Consider the following 19,339-nt stretch of genomic DNA (forward strand, 5'->3'; position numbering starts at 1 on the left):
AGTCCTAGGTGGGGACACAGTCAAAGATAAAGAGGGATTGTGGTTTGACCTGTTATTTTTGAATACAAGGTTTGCCTTTCAGTGACTTTCAGTTGTTTTTATATCAATCTAAAATATAAAGTATATTTATAATAGACTTTCTTTTGCTGTGTGATCATCAGTTTCCAAGGGGGCTGGTGCCTATCTCCAGCTGTCAATAGGTGAGTTCAGTGATAATGTAACCGACGTTTGAGTGTATCCTACAAGAAAGTTGAATAAACGTAGATCTCTTGGATTAAATTAAAAGAGAAACCTTTAACTTTCTGCAAATCCAATACTTTTGTGGACTGTTATTAATTCTGAGGTTTTCAATAGAAGGAAAAAAACAAAACTCCCTGGACGATCATGACTGTTTGTTGTTCCTCCGGCCTCCAGGTGGCGGTGTTGCTCCATATATAAGACGAGACTGGAACGTTGCCTTTCCCAAAAATGGTTTGTATTTGCTGTGTTTCTGGCTTATTTTTAGTCAAAGGAGGAGAAGAAAATGTTTTAACTAGTATCATTTCCTTTGAAAACTGGCTCAGAGTTTATCTGTTCTTTCTTTCTAGGTGAAACGACTAAAGGAGTTCCATCCATTAACATTTACTTCTCCTTCTCCTAGAAAGTACTCCTGGATCAGTGCTTCTTTTGTTCTTTTTGTGTCTCTGCTCTGTTCTCTCAAACCCCCAGTCGGTCGTGGCAGATGGCCGCTCACACTGAGCCTGGTTCTGCTGGAGGTTTCTTCCTGTTAAAAGGGAGTTTTTCCTCTCCACTATTGCTACATGCATGCTCAGTATGAGGGATTGCTGCAAAGTCAACGCCAGTGACTGTCCACTGTCTCTACATGCTCATCCGGGAGGAGGGAATGCTGCAAGTCACTGACTGGATGCAATCTGCTGGGTTTCCTTAAACAGAAAAACGTTTTATCCAATTTGAATAAATAGCTGAATCTGACTGAACTGTTCAATGGTTAGGATTAATTGGAATGTATGTACCTGACTTTTGTGAAATGCCTTGAGACGACATGTGTTGTGAATTGACGCTATATAAATACACTGAATTGAATTGAATTGTCAACTCTTTTGAGTTGTCCTGATGATACAATTGGGATCCACGTGTCCGGTGAGACAAGTGAAACAGACTATTCCGCATTGCAAGCAGATAATAAAATACAGCGCCTGTCAATCTTGAAGCTTCATAAAGAGGTGAATATTGATCCTCACATTAAAACCTGGCTTCATTAATTTAAATCCATTCTAATACTCACTGGTCCCCTTAAAATATAATTTAAAACAGCTCTTATTTTGTTGCCGTTTGGATCTTTACGGGTCATTTCTCTCAGAAAGAATGCTCTATGTGCCAAAACTACTGTTTGTCAATATTTTTCCATTTGAAGGACGTTCTAGTTTTTAAAGGTTTCGCTTTGCGCTTTTATTTTGAAGGTCAAAATGACCCAAGCAATTTCCTGCCGGAAGCAACCGAATCGCCGAGTGTTAGCTTAGCCTGCTAGCTGAAAGCAGTCAGCACAGAGGGACACAGCGAGTCAGAGAGACAGTTTGGTGGAGAACAGATAGTGTCTCTGATGGAGTTTAAGGAGAAAAGTTTGTGCTGGGATTGTTTGAAACCCTCAGATACTCAGAGCGTTGGAGAAAAGACGTCTTACAGAGATGGAGGAACCAACACTCAGTAACCAGATGGACTCTCGGTTTCAAGGTAATTATCATCTTTACCAGTTCGGTTGTTTATTTCTGTAACGTTCAATTATATTTTCATTATAAAAATGAGAATATGTTCATAGTTTATTGATTATATATTGATAAATACAGAGGTGGTAGTAATTAGTTACTTTTGCTTGACTAGCTTTTTGTAAAAGATTACTTCTAGGAGTACATTTAAGGTACCATACTTTCTACTTCTGCTGGAATAAAATTGTTTGGAAGTAACGGTACTCTTACTTGGGTACAATTACTTTATTCAATTACTGTACTTTACTCACCTTTAGTCCTTACTGGAGGAATACCGATGATCATTTTGACTAAAAATGCAGCAGACAGTCTATGCTAAGTGAGACCTCCTGTTTGTGAACAAGCTTCAATATTCTGATATTATTTTATGCTTGGTCATGTGGAGGTCAAGTGAATATACAATAAACAGTAGATATTGGAACTGGGGACACTTTTAACATTTTCCTTACAAGAATTGGCACTTAACGTTATATTTTTGTCTGATTTAAAATCATTTTGTACAAATTAAATCAGATGTTATGATCAAACAATTACTCATTAGTTGAGTAGCCTTTTTACACAATACCCTTCATACCCTTGAGGAAGTTTTGGGATAACGAGTTGTTACTTCGGGTAAAAACATATTGAAGTAATGCTACTCTTACTGACCCACCTGAGTCACAGCTTAGCTGTTCTTCAAGTCATCAAGTCTACCTTCTTTCAGTTTTTTGTTTGTTTGCTTTCTCCCTCACTCACCTTTCATTTCTCTGTCCTTCCTTCCTTTCACCTTTTTTGTGTCCTTCCTTGTGTCATCCCACCATTAATTCCTCCTCTTCTCCACTCGTCCATCTGTTTAAGCATGTAAACATTATTTAGTGGCTCTGTGAGCGTAACACCATTGTTGGAGGGATATAACCTCCATACTCTCAATGTTAGCTGTTGTATATAAACAGACAATTAAAGCAACATCATATTAAAAATGTTAAACAGAATTTAAAACTGGGAATTTAATTGTTGGTTGTTTTCACCGAAAATAGTAAAAACTAACAAGTAAAACAAGCAACTTAACTATGTTTTAAAATAAGAACCAGTAACTTTGCATGGAGAAAACTGACCAGAGAGCGTGGTTCTACATTATACTTTAACAATAAAGTGAACAGAATAGTAAAATGACCAGCCGTGATGAAACGTTTATCTTTTTATTCCTTAAAGCTGGAAAGTTCCATTAATTGTGTAGGCAAATAAAAATTTATGTGATTGACATTGAAACAGTTTTTTTTTTTTTTTTGTCTCTACTCTGTTTCTTCTTCCTGCAGATGTTAAGCAGCTGTTGGTGATCAAAGAGGCGCTTCCTGCGGGCGATCAGAACCAAAGTCCCCGACTGGACCAGGAGGACCAGAAGCCCCTACAGATTAAAGAGGAACAAGAGGAGGCTGAGATCACTGAGTCAACATTCAGTCCTGCCCATGTGAAGAGTGAAGATGATGAAAAGAAACCCCAGCTCTCAGAACCTTTTTACAGAGACTCAGTTGGACCAGAACCAGATAAATGTTTTATATCAGATATTAAAGATAAAACTTCAAATTCAGAGACAGACGTCAGTGATGGAGACTGGGAGAACAATGAATCTCCGTCAGGTTTAGACTCTGTGAAAAAAAAGAAAGGCCCTAAAATTCATACGATATATGACAGAGAAGCAAAGTTGCACAGCTGCACTGAGTGTAATAAAACATTTAACAGCAGATCCTATTTATTAAGACACAACAGAATCCACACAGGAGAAAAACCTTTCAGCTGCCCAATCTGTAGGAAACCTTTTACTTGGAAACATGGATTGGTCCAGCACATGAGTCTGCATAGTGAGGAAAAACCTTTCAGCTGCTCCGTCTGTGGCCAAATGTTCAGAAGAAAGGAAGATGTAACCTCCCACATGCGACGGCACTCTGAAGAAAAACCGTTCAGCTGCTCGGTTTGTGGGAAAAACTTCAAAAGGAAGGAAAGCGTAACTTACCACATGAAACGTCATACTGATAAAAAACCCTACAGCTGCTCCTTCTGCGACAAATCCTTTACTTTAGAAATAACTTTAATAGAACACACTAGGATCCACACTGAGGAGAAACCTTTCAGATGTTCCATCTGTAATGCAGCTTTTAAAAGGAGGTACACTTTAACAGAACATACGAGAACCCACACCAAAGAGAGGCCCTACAACTGCTCCGTCTGCGGCCGCAGCTTCGCTCACAAGTCGTATCTCACCGTTCACATGAGAGATCACGCAGAAGAAAAACCTTACAGCTGCTCCGTCTGTAACGCAGCTTTTAAAAGGAAGTACACCTTAACAGAGCATGCAAGAACCCACACCAGAGAGAGGCCCTACAGCTGCTCAGACTGTGGCCGAAGCTTCATGCATTCTATAAGTCTGAGGCGTCACATGAGAATTCACACAAGAGAAAAACCTCTAAGTTGCTCCATCTGCAGGGCAACGTTCAAGTGGGAAAAAACTTTTCTGAGGCACAAAAAAATCCATACAGTTACATAAACGTTTAACAGTAGAGACTGTGGAGGAAGGGTCTCTCTTTTAATCAAATACAGGTCCTTCTCAAAATATTAGCATATTGTGATAAAGTTCATTATTTTCCATAATATCATGATGAAAATTTAACATTCATATATTTTAGATTCATTGCACATTAACTGAAATATTTCAGGTCTTCTATTGTCTTAATACGGATGATTTTGGCATACAGCTCATGAAAACCCAAAATTCCTATCTCACAAAATTAGCATATCATTAAAAGGGTCTCTAAACGAGCTATGAACCTAATCATCTGAATCAACGAGTTAACTCTAAACACCTGCAAAAGATTCCTGAGGCCTTTAAAACTCCCAGCCTGGTTCATCACTCAAAACCCCAATCATGGGTAAGACTGCCGACCTGACTGCTGTCCAGAAGGCCACTATTGACACCCTCAAGCAAGAGGGTAAGACACAGAAAGAAATTTCTGAACGAATAGGCTGTTCCCAGAGTGCTGTATCAAGGCACCTCAGTGGGAAGTCTGTGGGAAGGAAAAAGTGTGGCAGAAAACGCTGCACAGCGAGAAGAGGTGACCGGACCCTGAGGAAGATTGTGGAGAAGGGCTGATTCCAGACCTTGGGGGACCTGCGGAAGCAGTGGACTGAGTCTGGAGTAGAAACATCCGGAGCCACCGTGCACAGGCGTGTGCAGGAAATGGGCTACAGGTGCCGCATTCCCCAGGTCAAGCCACTTTTGAACCAGAAACAGCGGCAGAAGCGCCTGACCTGGGCTACAGAGAAGCAGCATTGGACTGTTGCTCAGTGGTCCAAAGTACTTTTTTCGGATGAAAGCAAATTCTGCATGTCATTCGGAAATCAAGGTGCCAGAGTCTGGAGGAAGACTGGGGAGAAGGAAATGCCAAAATGCCAGAAGTCCAGTGTCAAGTACCCACAGTCAGTGATGGTCTGGGGTGCCGTGTCAGCTGCTGGTGTTGGTCCACTGTGTTTTATCAAGGGCAGGGTCAATGCAGCTAGCTATCAGGAGATTTTGGAGCACTTCATGCTTCCATCTGCTGAAAAGCTTTATGGAGATGAAGATTTCATTTTTCAGCACGACCTGGCACCTGCTCACAGTGCCAAAACCACTGGTAAATGGTTTACTGACCATGGTATCACTGTGCTCAATTGGCCTGCCAACTCTCCTGACCTGAACCCCATAGAGAATCTGTGGGATATTGTGAAGAGAACGTTGAGAGACTCAAGACCCAACACTCTGGATGAGCTAAAGGCCGCTATCGAAGCATCCTGGGCCTCCATAAGACCTCAGCAGTGCCACAGGCTGATTGCCTCCATGCCACGCCGCATTGAAGCAGTCACTTCTGCCAAAGGATTCCCGACCAAGTATTGAGTGCATAACTGTACATGATTATTTGAAGGTTGACGTTTTTTGTATTAAAAACACTTTTCTTTTATTGGTCGGATGAAATATGCTAATTTTGTGAGATAGGAATTTTGGGTTTTCATGAGCTGTATGCCACAATCATCCGTATTAAGACAATAAAAGACCTGAAATATGTCAGTTAGTGTGCAATGAATCTAAAATATATGAAGGTTAAATTTTCATCATTACATTATGGAAAATAATGAACTTTATCACAATATGCTAATATTTTGAGAAGGACCTGTAGTTCTGCAGAGAAGATGTTCAGCTTGATGTTCAGAGCTGAATCAATCAGGTGGCACCAAACCTACAGTAGGTTATGAAAACAATCAGTTACACATGCAAAGCTGCCAGACTTTTCCACCTGCCTATTTGCTTCATTGTTGGAAAAATATAATAAAGCAAGTTTGGACACAGTGTTTGATTCAGAAAGATGCATCAGCTTGTTTGAGTCACTGTGAGGAGTAAAGGAATCATCTGTGGTTCCTGCAAAGCTGTTATACAAGTTCAGTTCATTAAAATAGAATATCAAAAATTATTTTGTTCCTGTAATTAGATTAAAACTGAAACTTTTTTGATTCTTGATTGAGAGTTATAGTTCAAGTATTCAGTTAATTTTAATGATTATGATTTATAGCTAATGGAAAAAACATTCAATTTCTCAGAAAATTTGTTATATGATAACATTAATATATGTTTTATTGCAGAATATCTGCCTGCTGAGAGGTATGTCCTTGTACTGTTCAGCAATGGACTCAGTAATTGGTTCTGGTTATTTTTGCATGGCATGGAGGCAATCAGCGTTTTTTGTTCTGCTGGGGTGTTCAGGAAGTCTAGGTTGCTTTATTAGTGGCCTTCACCTCCTCTGCCTTGTTGGCAGAGTACCTTTTTCTACAACACTTTCTCCTTCCACTTAACTTTCCTTTAATGTGCTTAAATACACTTTTTCAAAAATTTCAAGAAGCTGAATTTTTTTCAATTTTCATCAGCTATAAGTTCTAGTCATCAAAAGTAACAGAAACAAACATTTGCATCAAACTGTGTGTAATGACTAAAGTATGTAATGATGAGCTTTGCTTTTTGAATGTAATTACTGAAAAACATCGACTTTTTGATGATTTTTCTAATTGTTTGAGATGCGCTTGTACATGTTTCCAGTGCTGTAGATTGGCATGAAGTAGAAGGCAATAAAAACGTGGAAACATTCCTCTGATGTGAGGTATTCTTTATCTGCATGAAAAATATGCAAAATAACACTCCTTCCGACTAGATGAGTCTGACATAATATTTTGACAGATTTTATTATCTAAAGTTAAACATACACACAAACCTCTGAGGAAGACATGCAAAGTTTTTGATAAAACAGTGGTCTTCAAATCTTTATTCTCAAATATTTGACCCAGATCAGGGAGGAAGAAGAGGAGGCTGCATTACACCTAATTGAAATAATAAAGAAAATATGAAACTGGTTCATTAAAACTTGATTAATCAGAAAACAGAAGAAAAAGGTAGGTTAACAATCAAAAAAGGAAATTTTAAGTAAAAAACACAAGTCTAAATCTACTAAATCCAAGATGAAAATGAAATTACCAACTCTGGTTTGCTGAGTCGTGAGCTTCATAAAAGAAAAACTATTTTTTTAACTAGTTAATTTAAAGGTAGTTGTAGAAATGTACACGACTAACTGAAAACAGCTGTTAACATGCCTCAGAGATGAAAAACACTGGACACAGCAGTAAGGATGGACTAATGCTGGGTCTAGACTAAATTAATTAATGAATTAATCACAGCCATGCCCAGTGCCCGAAGTCTTCCCTGATTGGATGAGGGAAGTGCAATCAGAGACCAAAGAGAAAGCTTTAATTTGTCCTCAGTGGGCAGACAGTCCTGAGCGACCAATCATGGAGCTCAGCCAATCAGCAACCAGCAACATAAACCTGACAGAGGAACTCAAACATAAGTTCTTAGAAGGTGAGGCTTTATCCCACAAGAAAGCATGCATGAATGCAGCATCTATGCTTCCAAATATAATCAGTTAATGTAGCTGGTGCTTTGAGGTACTGTTTGATGATGGGAACATTTAATTCTCAGACCATCGTTTGTGTTTGTGAGGCTCAAGCATGTCTGGAGGTCCCTCATGTGATCAATGCAATAAATAGCACAAGATATTGTGCTAAATATTTAGGTCCATGTTGCCCATCTCTACTTGGATAAAAAGGTTTTTATAGGTACAGGGATTTAGCAGCTTTACGTTTCATGTAACATGTTATAAAACACCCAAATGTGTAATGTAGGAAAAATTTGTCATTTTTCTTATGAAGGAGCAGCGAGTTTTCTGCTGGAGATCACTGGGTGCTGCTCCTTTCACCCCTTCACCGTTCTTAGGGTAAGAAGAGGAGCTGTCTGCCATGGGACATTTTGTTCCCATTCTGACAACTGATGGTTTAAAGTTATTTTCATCTAATCTACTTCAGTCTACTGTAAAGAAGAGGGGTTATGAGACTCCAATAAATAATATCTACCAACAGGAGATCACTCGTTCCTTCCTTACACCACATTTTACTGATGACCACTTCAGACTGGGAACCACCAGGCAGGGCTGACGTTTTAGAGATGCTTTCACCCAGTCATCTCACCTTCCCAGTTTGGCTCTTCTCAAACTCCTGATTTCACAGCCAGAAGAGGAAAGATTTCCTCTGGCCAAACCCATCCTGTTCAGCATGTATCTTTTCCCTGTGGCAGATGGTACAGATGTAATAAATACATAAAAAACTCAAAAACAGCATCGTCTCTTGGTCTATAGGATGTACAGGTCCTTCTCAAAATATTAGCATATTGTGATAAAGTTCATTATTTTCCATAATGTCATGATGAAAATTTAACATTCATATATTTTAGATTCATTGCACACTAACTGAAATATTTCAGGTCTTTTATTGTCTTAATACGGATGATTGTGGCATACAGCTCATGAAAACCCAAAATTCCTATCTCACAAAATTAGCATATTTCATCCGACCAATAAAAGAAAAGTGTTTTTAATACAAAAAACGTCAACCTTCAAATAATCATGTACAGTTATGCACTCAATACTTGGTCAGGAATCCTTTGGCAGAAATGACTGCTTCAATGCGGCGTGGCATGGAGGCAATCAGCCTGTGGCACTGCTGAGGTCTTATGGAGGCCCAGGATGCTTCGATAGCGGCCTTTAGCTCATCCAGAGTGTTGGGTCTTGAGTCTCTCAACGTTCTCTTCACAATATCCACAGATTCTCTATGGGGTTCAGGTCAGGAGAGTTGGCAGGCCAATTGAGCACAGTGATACCATGGTCAGTAAACCATTTACCAGTGGTTTTGGCACTGTGAGCAGGTGCCAGGTCGTGCTGAAAAATGAAATCTTCATCTCCATAAAGCTTTTCAGCAGATGGAAGCATGAAGTGCTCCAAAATCTCCTGATAGCTAGCTGCATTGACCCTGCCCTTGATAAAACACAGTGGACCAACACCAGCAGCTGACACGGCACCCCAGACCATCACTGACTGTGGGTACTTGACACTGGACTTCTGGCATTTTGGCATTTCCTTCTCCCCAGTCTTCCTCCAGACTCTGGCACCTTGATTTCCGAATGACATGCAGAATTTGCTTTCATCCGAAAAAAGTACTTTGGACCACTGAGCAACAGTCCAGTGCTGCTTCTCTGTAGCCCAGGTCAGGCGCTTTCTGCCGCTGTTTCTGGTTCAAAAGTGGCTTGACCTGGGGAATGCGGCACCTGTAGCCCATTTCCTGCACACGCCTGTGCACGGTGGCTCTGGATGTTTCTACTCCAGACTCAGTCCACTGCTTCCGCAGGTCCCCCAAGGTCTGGAATCGGCCCTTCTCCACAATCTTCCTCAGGGTCCGGTCACCTCTTCTCGTTGTGCAGCGTTTTCTGCCACACTTTTTCCTTCCCACAGACTTCCCACTGAGGTGCCTTGATACAGCACTCTGGGAACAGCCTATTCGTTCAGAAATTTCTTTCTGTGTCTTACCCACTTGCTTGAGGGTGTCAATAGTGGCCTTCTGGACAGCAGTCAGGTCGGCAGTCTTACCCATGATTGGGGCTTTGAGTGATGAACCAGGCTGGGAGTTTTAAAGGCCTCAGGAATCTTTTGCAGGTGTTTAGAGTTAACTCGTTGATTCAGATGATTAGGTTCATAGCTCGTTTAGAGACCCTTTTAATGATATGCTAATTTTGTGAGATAGGAATTTTGGGTTTTCATGAGCTGTATGCCACAATCATCCATATTAAGACAATAAAAGACCTAAAATATTTCAGTTATTGTGCAATGAATCTAAAATATATGAATGTTAAATTTTCATCATGACATTATGGAAAATAATGAACTTTATCACAATATGCTAATATTTTGAGAAGGACCTGTATAAACACCTGCAGAAATTACATTATATTTTTATTTTACTGATTAATATCTTGCATTGTCTCTCCTACGTTCCTACTCCTACTGCTTGAAAATTAAGATAAAAAGGATGGGTTTTGATCAGAGATGCACCAATCGATTGGAGATCGGAATCAGCAGATATTTCCCTTTATTTTCATCTCTGATCTCTTGCCAGGTTGGTTTTTATCTTTATTTCAATCAATAAATGCATTGATCAAAATCCTGTACTTGGATGCACTTATGGTTACTAAAATCAGATGAGGTTAGGAACATTTAGGGAAAATTAATACATGAACTAAAAGAGCAGCTAATGTTCAGAGAAATAAAGAAAGATCAAGGCCACTTTAAGACTTTAAAAAGTACATCTGTCACAACATACAGGTAGGTCCTCACTAACAAAAGTAAAGATGCATCTCAATAAATTTGAATATTATTGAAAACTTTATGTCAGTAACTCAATTCACACATTTAACAGATTATTTCGACGCAGACTGAAGTGTTCTAGCCTTTATTTCTATTAATATTGAAGATTTTCTGCTTACAGGTGATGAAAACACAACATTTAACATGTTTCTATTGGTCAGAAATATGAGTTTAATGAAAAGTTCATTTATTACCTGTTTAAAGGTATTTTTAATCTGACAGAACACATATTCTAGTTTATTTAGATGTATTTGAACTGCTGTAAAAATAAAACTTGCTCATTCCTGAACAAGGTTACTTAAGTGAATTACTTAAGTGGGTCGAAATAAATACAAAAAAACCCTTCAGGCACAAAGCAGCAACTATTCAGTCAAAAGCTCAACTGAAAGACCCGCTAGCAGTAACACAATGTTTTACTGACAACAGGCTAAACAACGTAGGGCTACGTCTGTGACATAGTTACGTCTCTGTAGCACGTAGCGGGACTGGGAAACGCTGGTCATCTAGTCTGATGAATTCAATTATTTTTGGGGTTATTTGCTTAGCCTTCTGACTGTCGCTCATACGGGCGAGAATGTCCTTTTCAATCTCTGCAGTGAGCCTCAAAAACTCACCGTGCTTGTTTTTAAATGTCTTATTAAATAAATTGTTAAAGAATTTTGAAGTGCTTCCCCTGCGAGGTAAATTTCTATTGCATGTGGTGCAGAATCCCAGCTTTACATCACTCTCGCAGACAAAAAAACGTTTTGCTGCTGTGTACTTGCCCAGTCCGAAGGAAAGAGGGAGATACACTACACTGCACAATGGGCCGAAAATCGGCAGATGACGATCGGTAGCCGATCAATAAGAACACCACTAATCAGAACCTAATCGGAACAATAAACGGTACGATAAATTGCCCTTCCCTACCTCTCATGTGTTTCCTTTAAAAAAGCTGTTTTATCCACAAACAGAACTAAAAATTGCTGCATGCATGACATTAAATATCTAACCAAATTAACCTTTGACCCCAGATTGTACAACTAAACAGTCACATACATGTGTGGGTTTTCGTGTGTTCCACAAGGTCCCGTTTATCCCGAAACTCCAGTCCACAAACCGAACAGTGGAGAGGTATTTCTCCCGTGTGACAGCTCATGTGACAGGTCAGGCTGGACTTGCGGCCAAAGCTTTGCTCGCAGAGGGAGCAGCTGTACGGCTTCTCTCCAGTGTGGGTCCTCGTGTGTTCTGCCAACGTGTACTTTCTTCTAAACGCTGCGTTACAAACAGAACATTTGAAGGGTCGCTCTCCCGTGTGGACTCGGTTGTGTCTCGACAGATCCGCCCGGTGGTTAAAGGTTTTACTGCACTCGGAGCAGCTGTGTAACTTCTTACCTCTGTCGCATGTTGTTTCACTAACAGAGCCGTTCTTTAGAGAGTTTAAACCGGACTCTTTGTTTTTGGATGACTCTAAATGAGGATCTAGACTCGGTTCTAAGCTCACAAAGTCTCTGCTCTTCTCAGGTTGGTTGTGATGAATTTGTGATGACTGCAGTTTCTTTTTATCATCATTGCTCTTTACAGGGACGGTTGGTGCTCTGAGCTCTTCTATCTCAGTCTCCTCCTGTTCCTCCTTAATTTGTGGAGGGTTGGAGCGGTCCTGGTCCGGTCTGGGAGTCCAGTTGTTCTCCTCAGGGGAAGGCTCCACTTTGATCACCAACAGCTGCTGGAAACCTTCAGAAAAAATGTAGAAAAGTTATCAAACGTTTTGAAGGTGGTGATGAGTTCAGGTGAAATGTTGACTTTGACTAGGCCATAAATATGCTTTGATCTCAACTATTTCCCTGCAGCTCTGGCTTGAAAGGTTACTCGGCATTTGGTCTCAACTGATCAGAGCTCCATCTTTTACATCAGGGGTGCCCAGCTGCAGTCCTGCAACGTGTAGATGCATCCCTTCTCGTTAATGTCTCGTTACCAGGCCCCTGCAGAGCTGAATGACTGCTGAAGAGGGAACTCCACCATTTCATTTAGGTGTGTTAGAGCAGGGATGCATCAACAACAGCTGAGGAATGGATTAGGGTGTTCCTGTTCTAGATCACTATGTGCCCCCTACATGCCTGTTGAAACTGGACTTTTTGGTTAATTTCCTTAAAGAAAATGGCTTTTTTCTTCCAATTATTCAATCAAGGCCAGATATGTGGAGTGCACAACTAATAGCTCTCATGGTCACAGATTCTTCCACTTAGCTGTGGTTCTCTGCAGCTCCTCCAGAGTTACCATGGGTCAACTGGGTGCTCCTCTGACTACTGCTCTCATTGCCTAGCCAGTCTGTTTAGGTCAGGGGTCTGCAGCCTGTGGCTCCGGAGCCACATGTGGCTCTTTAGGCGCCCCACAGTCGCTTGTAAACCACCATAAATGACAAAGAATCATACTTTTTACACTAGTTCTTATATACAAAGATAAAATGTAATCAAAAAGACTAATGTTAGCAATATGCTATTTTTAATGCAACTTTTGCACAGAATTTCCACAACAGAACGACTATTTGTGCAAGAATTTTTTGTTAACTCTTTATTTTGTCATTAGGTCACAAAGTACATGTTTTTTTTTTTTCCCTTTTCCATAATGGAGTTCAGCAAAATAAACTAACTCTCTTTTGTATGTTGTTTTTTTTTCTAAAACCCAATAATAGAAACAAAATTGTGGATCTTGAATTTAACCATTAAACACATTTTACAGGTTTTTAAATGACTAGCTACCTGTTTTTGAAAGGTCGTCTTGGTTTTGTGGCGAAACCAAAAACGGCTCTTTTTTGTTGCTGTGACCTGGTTTAGGTGGAACCCCATGATCAGATGGTTGTCTAATCTAACCCTGATTTAAGCTTCTCCACAGCTTCATCCCTGACCTGTCTGCTGTGTTACTTCATCATCATGAAGCAGTTTGTTCACTGATGTTTTCTAACAAATCTTAAAACCTTCAGAGATCAACTGCATTTATAATGAGATTAAATCATACACAGGTATGATTTCATAATCATAATCATAATCATGACAGCTACTTCTTTACAAAGTAAGTGACTTCTGAAGGCGACTGGTTGCACAAGAGACATTTGAAAAGTTTATATAAAGGTTTGTCACAAAAAATACAAACAATATACATTAAGATTTACGGTTGCAATGTGACAAAATGTGAAAAAGTTAAAACAGTATAAAAGCTTTTGCAAGGAAAAGTTAATGTTGTATTAAAGAATAATAATTAAAAGATTAGAAACTTCTAACTTTTAGGGCTGCACGGTGGTGCAGTTGGTAGCACTGTTGCCTTGCAGCAAGAAGGTCCTGGGTTCAATTCCCAGCCAGGGGTCTTTCTGCATGGAGTTTGCATGTTCTCCCTGTGCATGCGTGGATTCTCACCGGGTACTCTGGCTTCCTCCCACAGTCCAAAGACATGCCAGTTAGGTTAAGTGGTCTCTCTAAATTGCCCCTTAGGTGAATGTGTGTGTGCGTGGTTGTTTGTGTGTTGCCCTGCGATGGACTGGTGACCTGTCCAGGGTGTACCCTGCCTCTTGCCCATAGGCTGCTGGAGATAGGCACCAGCTCCCCTGTGACCCACTATGGAATAAGCGGTAGAAAATGACTGACTGACTGACTGAGATTAGAAAACACTTTAAAAGAAATGGAAAAATGTGGTTGCCTTGTATCTTGAGCAGCTTATTATAGTCCAAAAAATTTTATGTATGCAGTTTCAAAACTCCCTGAAATCAACCCAGACATGTTTCTTCTGTATTTTTGCCTTTGTGTTGAAATGCAGTAGGAGGCAACCTGACTTATAGTCTTGACTCCTTTGAATAGCTTTGACCACAGACTGAGCAGCTGGGAGGTTATTTACCTGCATGGATCTTTGTGTGCTTCACAACATCCTGGTTCCTCCTGAATGCGGCTTTACAAACTGAGCAGCTGAAGGGTTTCTCTCCTGTGTGGATTCTTGTGTGCTCCATCAGAGCGTTTTTCAGTTTGAAAGCAGCCTTACAGATGGAGCAGCTGTAAGGTTTCTGTCCTGTGTGACACCTCATGTGACGAGTTAGACTTATGCCGTGACTGAAGCTCTGGCTGCAGACCGAGCAGCGGTACGGCTTCTGTCCAGTGTGACTTCTAGTGTGTTCCACTAGCGTGTATTTCCGCTTAAACGTCGCCTTACAGATGGAACAGCTGAACGGTCTTTCGTCCGTGTGGATTCTCCCGTGCTCCATCAAATTTCTTTTTGAAGTGAAAGCTTTGTTACAGACGGAGCAGCTGTGAGGTTTTTCCTTAGTGTGGTAGGTCATGTGATAGGTTAGACTCTCCTTCCTGCTGAACCTTTGTCCACAAACCGAGCAGCTGAAAGGTTTTTCCTCGGTGTGACACCTCATGTGCCGAGTGACACTTTCCCTCCTGCTAAATTTTTGTTCACAGAAGGAGCAACTGAAGGGCTTTTCTTCAGAGTGGATTCTGCTGTGTCTTACCAGACACGGCCTGCTGTTGAAGGTTTTCCCACATTCAGAGCAGCTGTAAAACTTCTTAGCATTTACATCACCCGATGAAGATCCATTGCTCTCCCCACAGTCTTCCTCAATGACCTCTTTCTTTGAGGACTCTGGAGGTTTGTCTTTGTTATCTGACTGCAAATTTGGTGCCCCATGCTCCCTGTTCTCTTCAGTCTGGCTGTGATGAAGCTCCAAAGCCTGAGATAAGTCTTCATCATCTTTGTTCTCTATAGGATTGAAAACAAACTCTGTGATCTCAGCCTCATCCTGTTCCTCTTTAACCTGTGGGTCCTCCTTCCTGAACACCAGCAGCTGCTGGACGTCTGCAGGAAACACAAACAGAAAAGTTCTTGGAAACACAAAAAGCAGCAACATTCGGTCTATAACATTATTTGACCAAAATAGTTTTCACTTTAATTTATTGTGGATTTTCTCCATACAGGGTCATAAGCCTGCATAAGCCTTTCTAATATTGACTTAAATGAGCCTTTGCACGTTACACTTTGATCATATTTAGCTTTTTGTAGCAATCAATAAGGTTCTGGGATATTTCCGGTTGGACATTTGTTCTATTTCGTTCCAGAATTTGGAAAGCTAATTTAATTTGCTTTAATTTTTACAACATTTCAGAAATTAGCTATGATGTTCAGTTGGAAAACAATCCAAACAGAATGCTTTATGTTTCATTTTTGTTACTTTCAGTGGTGAAAACACAATATTCTACAGTTAAAAACTTGATATTTTGAGTGAATAAACAAGGCAGTCGATATTTAATCTGACTGCTAAAAATGGAGAAAATTCATTAAAGATAACTTGCTGGCAATATTCTTTTATGTCGGTTTTATAATATTTTGTTTTGGGTTACAACTTCGACTTGTTACACTGTAAATTGAAGGACAACAATTACATTGTGGGCAACTGGAGTTGGGGGTTTGATTCCAGCTTTCTTCTTGTCGATGTTCCCCTGGGCAAGGCACCTACAGATCTGCATATTAGTGTGTGAATGTGTGCAGTTTGTGAGTGTGACTGGGTGAATGTGGCTGTAGTTTAAAAGGACTTTGCGTGGTCAGCAGGATCAGAAAAGCACACAGTAAATTCAATCCTTTTACTATTTACATCTTTATTTTTTGTAGTTCTCTACATGCATGATCATTTGAAAAGTCTAGTTCTCTTTTAAACCAACCCTAAAAATGTTGACAACATTCCTAATGTGGAAATATAGCTCATCCACCACATGTGCATATTTCTGCCTCTGTTTAGTCTCAATTGAATGAAAACTGGGTCTGTGCGTCTGATCTTGTACTTCTGCAGATGAATCCTCCTCAATCAGAGATAGTGAGGGGTGTCTGACAGAGAACCAGCAGCCCAGAAGACCATCTAACAGCCATGATGAATAGCTTGTCTCAGTGAAAAAGGATGAATGTTGCTGAAGGTTCTGGAGAAGCTCAGGGTGACATCCATACGTCTGGCTTAACTGGTTAAATAAATAAATAGTTTTTATTTGAAGTTTTTTTTCTGTGCAAACAATTTCAAGTTATTAGAAGTATTTTCTATTATCACAGAGAAATGTGTAACAGTATTAGAGTTACCATCACTGTATGTTGGTTCCTCCATCTCTGTTGTCTTCAACGTTGAGACCCTCTGAGGTTTTTACATAATCACTGCAAAAAACCTTTATCTCCTTAAACTCCACCAGAAGCACAGTCTGTTCTCCATCAAAGTGTCAAAGTGTCTCTGATTCCCACTGTTCCTCAGTACAGTCTGCTTCCAGCTAACAGGCTAAGCTAACAAACTAAGCTAACACTGGACGCCTCCGTAACTTCCGGCCGGAAACGTCAACTGAAACAAAACTTCACGAAGAGAATAAAACCGGACAATGCACACAATGCATTTTTTTAGGATATGCCGAATATTGACTCAACCTCCAGACACAACAGACGATAAATGAGCTCAACTTTCGTCATCATAGCTTCGATAACTTCCGGTAGTAATCGAGTCCTTCAAAATAATTCACTTCAAAAATACTTTATTAATCCCAAAGGGAAATTAAATGTTGTTGTACCTCATTATGTAGATTTCTTCGAAGAGCCGTCGTAGATGCTGATGGCTGTGGGCAGGAAGGATCTTAAAATAAAAGTAACTGCGTTTCTATTCACCATTTATAATCACGAAGTGTCCAATCAGTATAAAATGTATGGTATTGATTTAAGTCAGAGTGTCACATTTTGGACCAGTTTAAAGATAATGGAATAGGACGAAGAAGTCTTCTGTTTACCACAAGTGTGGACACTGCTTCAAGTAGGAAACCAAAATAAACCAGTTTACATGCCAAATACTACATGTTGCAGAAACGTAACAGTTTGAAAACTCTACTCACTTTATGAAACATAGTGGTGGCAGCATGATGCTGTGAGAATATTGTTTTAGCAGGTACAGGGAAGCTGTACGGAGTTGATGGGAAGATGGATGGAAGGAAACCTGTTAGATGCTGTAAAAAGATTTGACAAAGTGGTCCACAAACCACATTTAAAGTATACTCACGTTAGAAAGACCCAAAGTAAACACTTGAGTATCTGAGAATATGTGGGAGGACTTAAAAACTATCATGACTATCTCTTCATCCAACCTTGAGCCATCCATGAACTGTGCCTGTCAGAAACACCTACCTTTCGTGGGACATTTTAAACCCACTATTTTCAATGTGTTTGTCTGTGGCTGAATTAATTACAACCCGCTCATGGCCTGAATCATAGTGCTTAATGGTTTCCACAGCAGAAAACTCTTGACATTATTTCCAGGAAAACTATTCTCTAGATTTCACAAAAAAATCTTACAGCAGATTGGACAGAGAATATGTTTTCCTGCTGAAGTAACCTTAACTGTGGAGAAGAAAGAGTGGAAAAAGATGCATTTTTCAGAAGGTAGTTTTTTATTTCCGGAAGGTTGAACAAAAGGTTTTTTGCACATCCTTTGGAAACACCTCGTCTGAATACTTTCCTTAGTTGGAAGCTCAAAATTTCCTAAATTTTTGTTTGTGCTGTGAAAATGCCAAATTTGAATACGTTTCATATTTTGGGAGCTCATAAGCCTGCAACCATCAGTTCAACTGGGGAACTTCAGGGCTTTTGTCTACTCTACAAATACTGCATTTTTTAAAAGATATTTAAAGGAACAAAAGATCTGTCATTATTTGCACTTTGTGAGGGATTTGTGATTCCAACCATGGAACCATGAGTCTAAATCTGGAGGTCAAATGACAATTTTTCCAGCAACATAACAAAAAATGATTGTAGTTATTTGTTCATGTTTAGAGGAAGAAAAAACTTTGTATAAGAGAAAGATAAAAAGATGCATAATGTGAGAGGGCTGCATGTGTACGGAGTTCGAATGAAAGAAAATAGAATAATAATAATAGGACGAGTTTCAGAATACAAATGTTTATTATATGCTATAAATTTCATATATCCAATTGTGGAACACCATAAAGTCAGACATGACAAATGGATCTGGTTTTCCTTTCTGTTCAGTAACAGCAGTGATTCTATGCTTAAGTTTAAGGACATTTCAACTGGAATGCCCTCGAAAGTCGGAATTATGAGTCAGAAAATTGGAGCAACACAACCATACCTGACTTCTCTATTCAAGATGGCTGCTACTCGCATCAACAGTAGTAAAACATTCTTACTTTGACAGTTTTAGCAGTTTTTTATTACTTATGTAACATTTAGTCAGTCATACATTTATGGGGTAAGAACGCTGTCAAAAACAATGTGTATGTAAAGACGGAAACGTGTGCATATTAGTCAATAGTTGTGCATAAATAAAATCCAAAAGAGGTATTGTATATTTTCTCTGTAAGAATACAAAATAAAATGTTACAGCTTCAAGAAATTACAAACACAAAGTTCAAGTTTACAGTTGTGGTTTATTCTTTATGAATACAATATGATAACAGTTTGTGAATACGATTTATTTTCTATGAGAATACGAATTTACATCAGCGACTTGGTGTCACGTGATCTCAGGCTGGTTAGTGGAGCACAGAGTTAGTCGATTCGGGTTGTGTATGCGCTGTCACACTCCTCACCACTAGTAAACGTAGTGCCGGGATTGGATGACGGAAAAAGGTAATGGGAGATAATTCAGTCTGAAAGGAATATTAGGAACAGAGGGTAGATAGGGGGGGAAATCAAGAGTATTATAAATAAAGCATTGTTCTTATTTTTATGAAATACAAAACTAAAACATATAGTGGGTGGAGTTACACAATTATGTACAGT

The 19,339-nt window shown here is 39.7% G+C and overlaps 2 protein-coding genes across 2 annotated transcripts; one reads left to right on the top strand and one right to left on the bottom strand.

Moving 5' to 3' along the window:
* Positions 1 to 1,401: 1,401 nt before the first annotated feature.
* On the top strand, positions 1,402 to 4,448 carry LOC124879590 (zinc finger protein OZF-like). Its single transcript, XM_047384271.1, has 2 exons — positions 1,402 to 1,731; positions 3,059 to 4,448. Exons 1-2 carry the CDS (start codon positions 1,686 to 1,688, stop codon positions 4,282 to 4,284), a joined length of 1,272 nt encoding a protein of 423 aa, XP_047240227.1. The 5' UTR covers positions 1,402 to 1,685; the 3' UTR covers positions 4,285 to 4,448.
* A 2,596-nt stretch (positions 4,449 to 7,044) lies between these two features.
* LOC124878778 (oocyte zinc finger protein XlCOF28-like) lies at positions 7,045 to 17,032 on the bottom strand. Its single transcript, XM_047382880.1, has 4 exons — positions 16,649 to 17,032; positions 14,426 to 15,382; positions 11,600 to 12,274; positions 7,045 to 8,433 (listed from the first exon to the last, which is right to left on the bottom strand). The coding sequence occupies exons 1-4, from the start codon at positions 16,671 to 16,673 to the stop codon at positions 8,333 to 8,335; spliced, it is 1,758 nt and encodes a 585-aa protein (XP_047238836.1). The 5' UTR covers positions 16,674 to 17,032; the 3' UTR covers positions 7,045 to 8,332.
* Between the last annotated feature and the right edge of the window lie 2,307 nt (positions 17,033 to 19,339).

The sequence above is a fragment of the Girardinichthys multiradiatus genome, chromosome 13 (assembly GCF_021462225.1).
Source record: "Girardinichthys multiradiatus isolate DD_20200921_A chromosome 13, DD_fGirMul_XY1, whole genome shotgun sequence".
NCBI lineage: Eukaryota > Metazoa > Chordata > Actinopteri > Cyprinodontiformes > Goodeidae > Girardinichthys > Girardinichthys multiradiatus.

Bases quoted from the DNA above. Each gene is read 5' to 3' on its own strand.
- LOC124879590 (XM_047384271.1), top strand. From the start codon at position 1,686: ATGGAGGAACCAACACTCAGTAACCAGATGGACTCTCGGTTTCAAG. The intron at 1,732-3,058 runs GTAATTATCATC...TTCTTCCTGCAG, and splicing joins GATGGACTCTCGGTTTCAAG to ATGTTAAGCAGCTGTTGGTG.
- LOC124878778 (XM_047382880.1), bottom strand. From the start codon at position 16,673: ATGGAGGAACCAACATACAGTGATG. The intron at 15,383-16,648 runs GTAACTCTAATA...TGTTTCCTGCAG, and splicing joins GGAACCAACATACAGTGATG to ACGTCCAGCAGCTGCTGGTG. The intron at 12,275-14,425 runs GTAAATAACCTC...TTTTTTCTGAAG, and splicing joins GCACACAAAGATCCATGCAG to GTTTCCAGCAGCTGTTGGTG.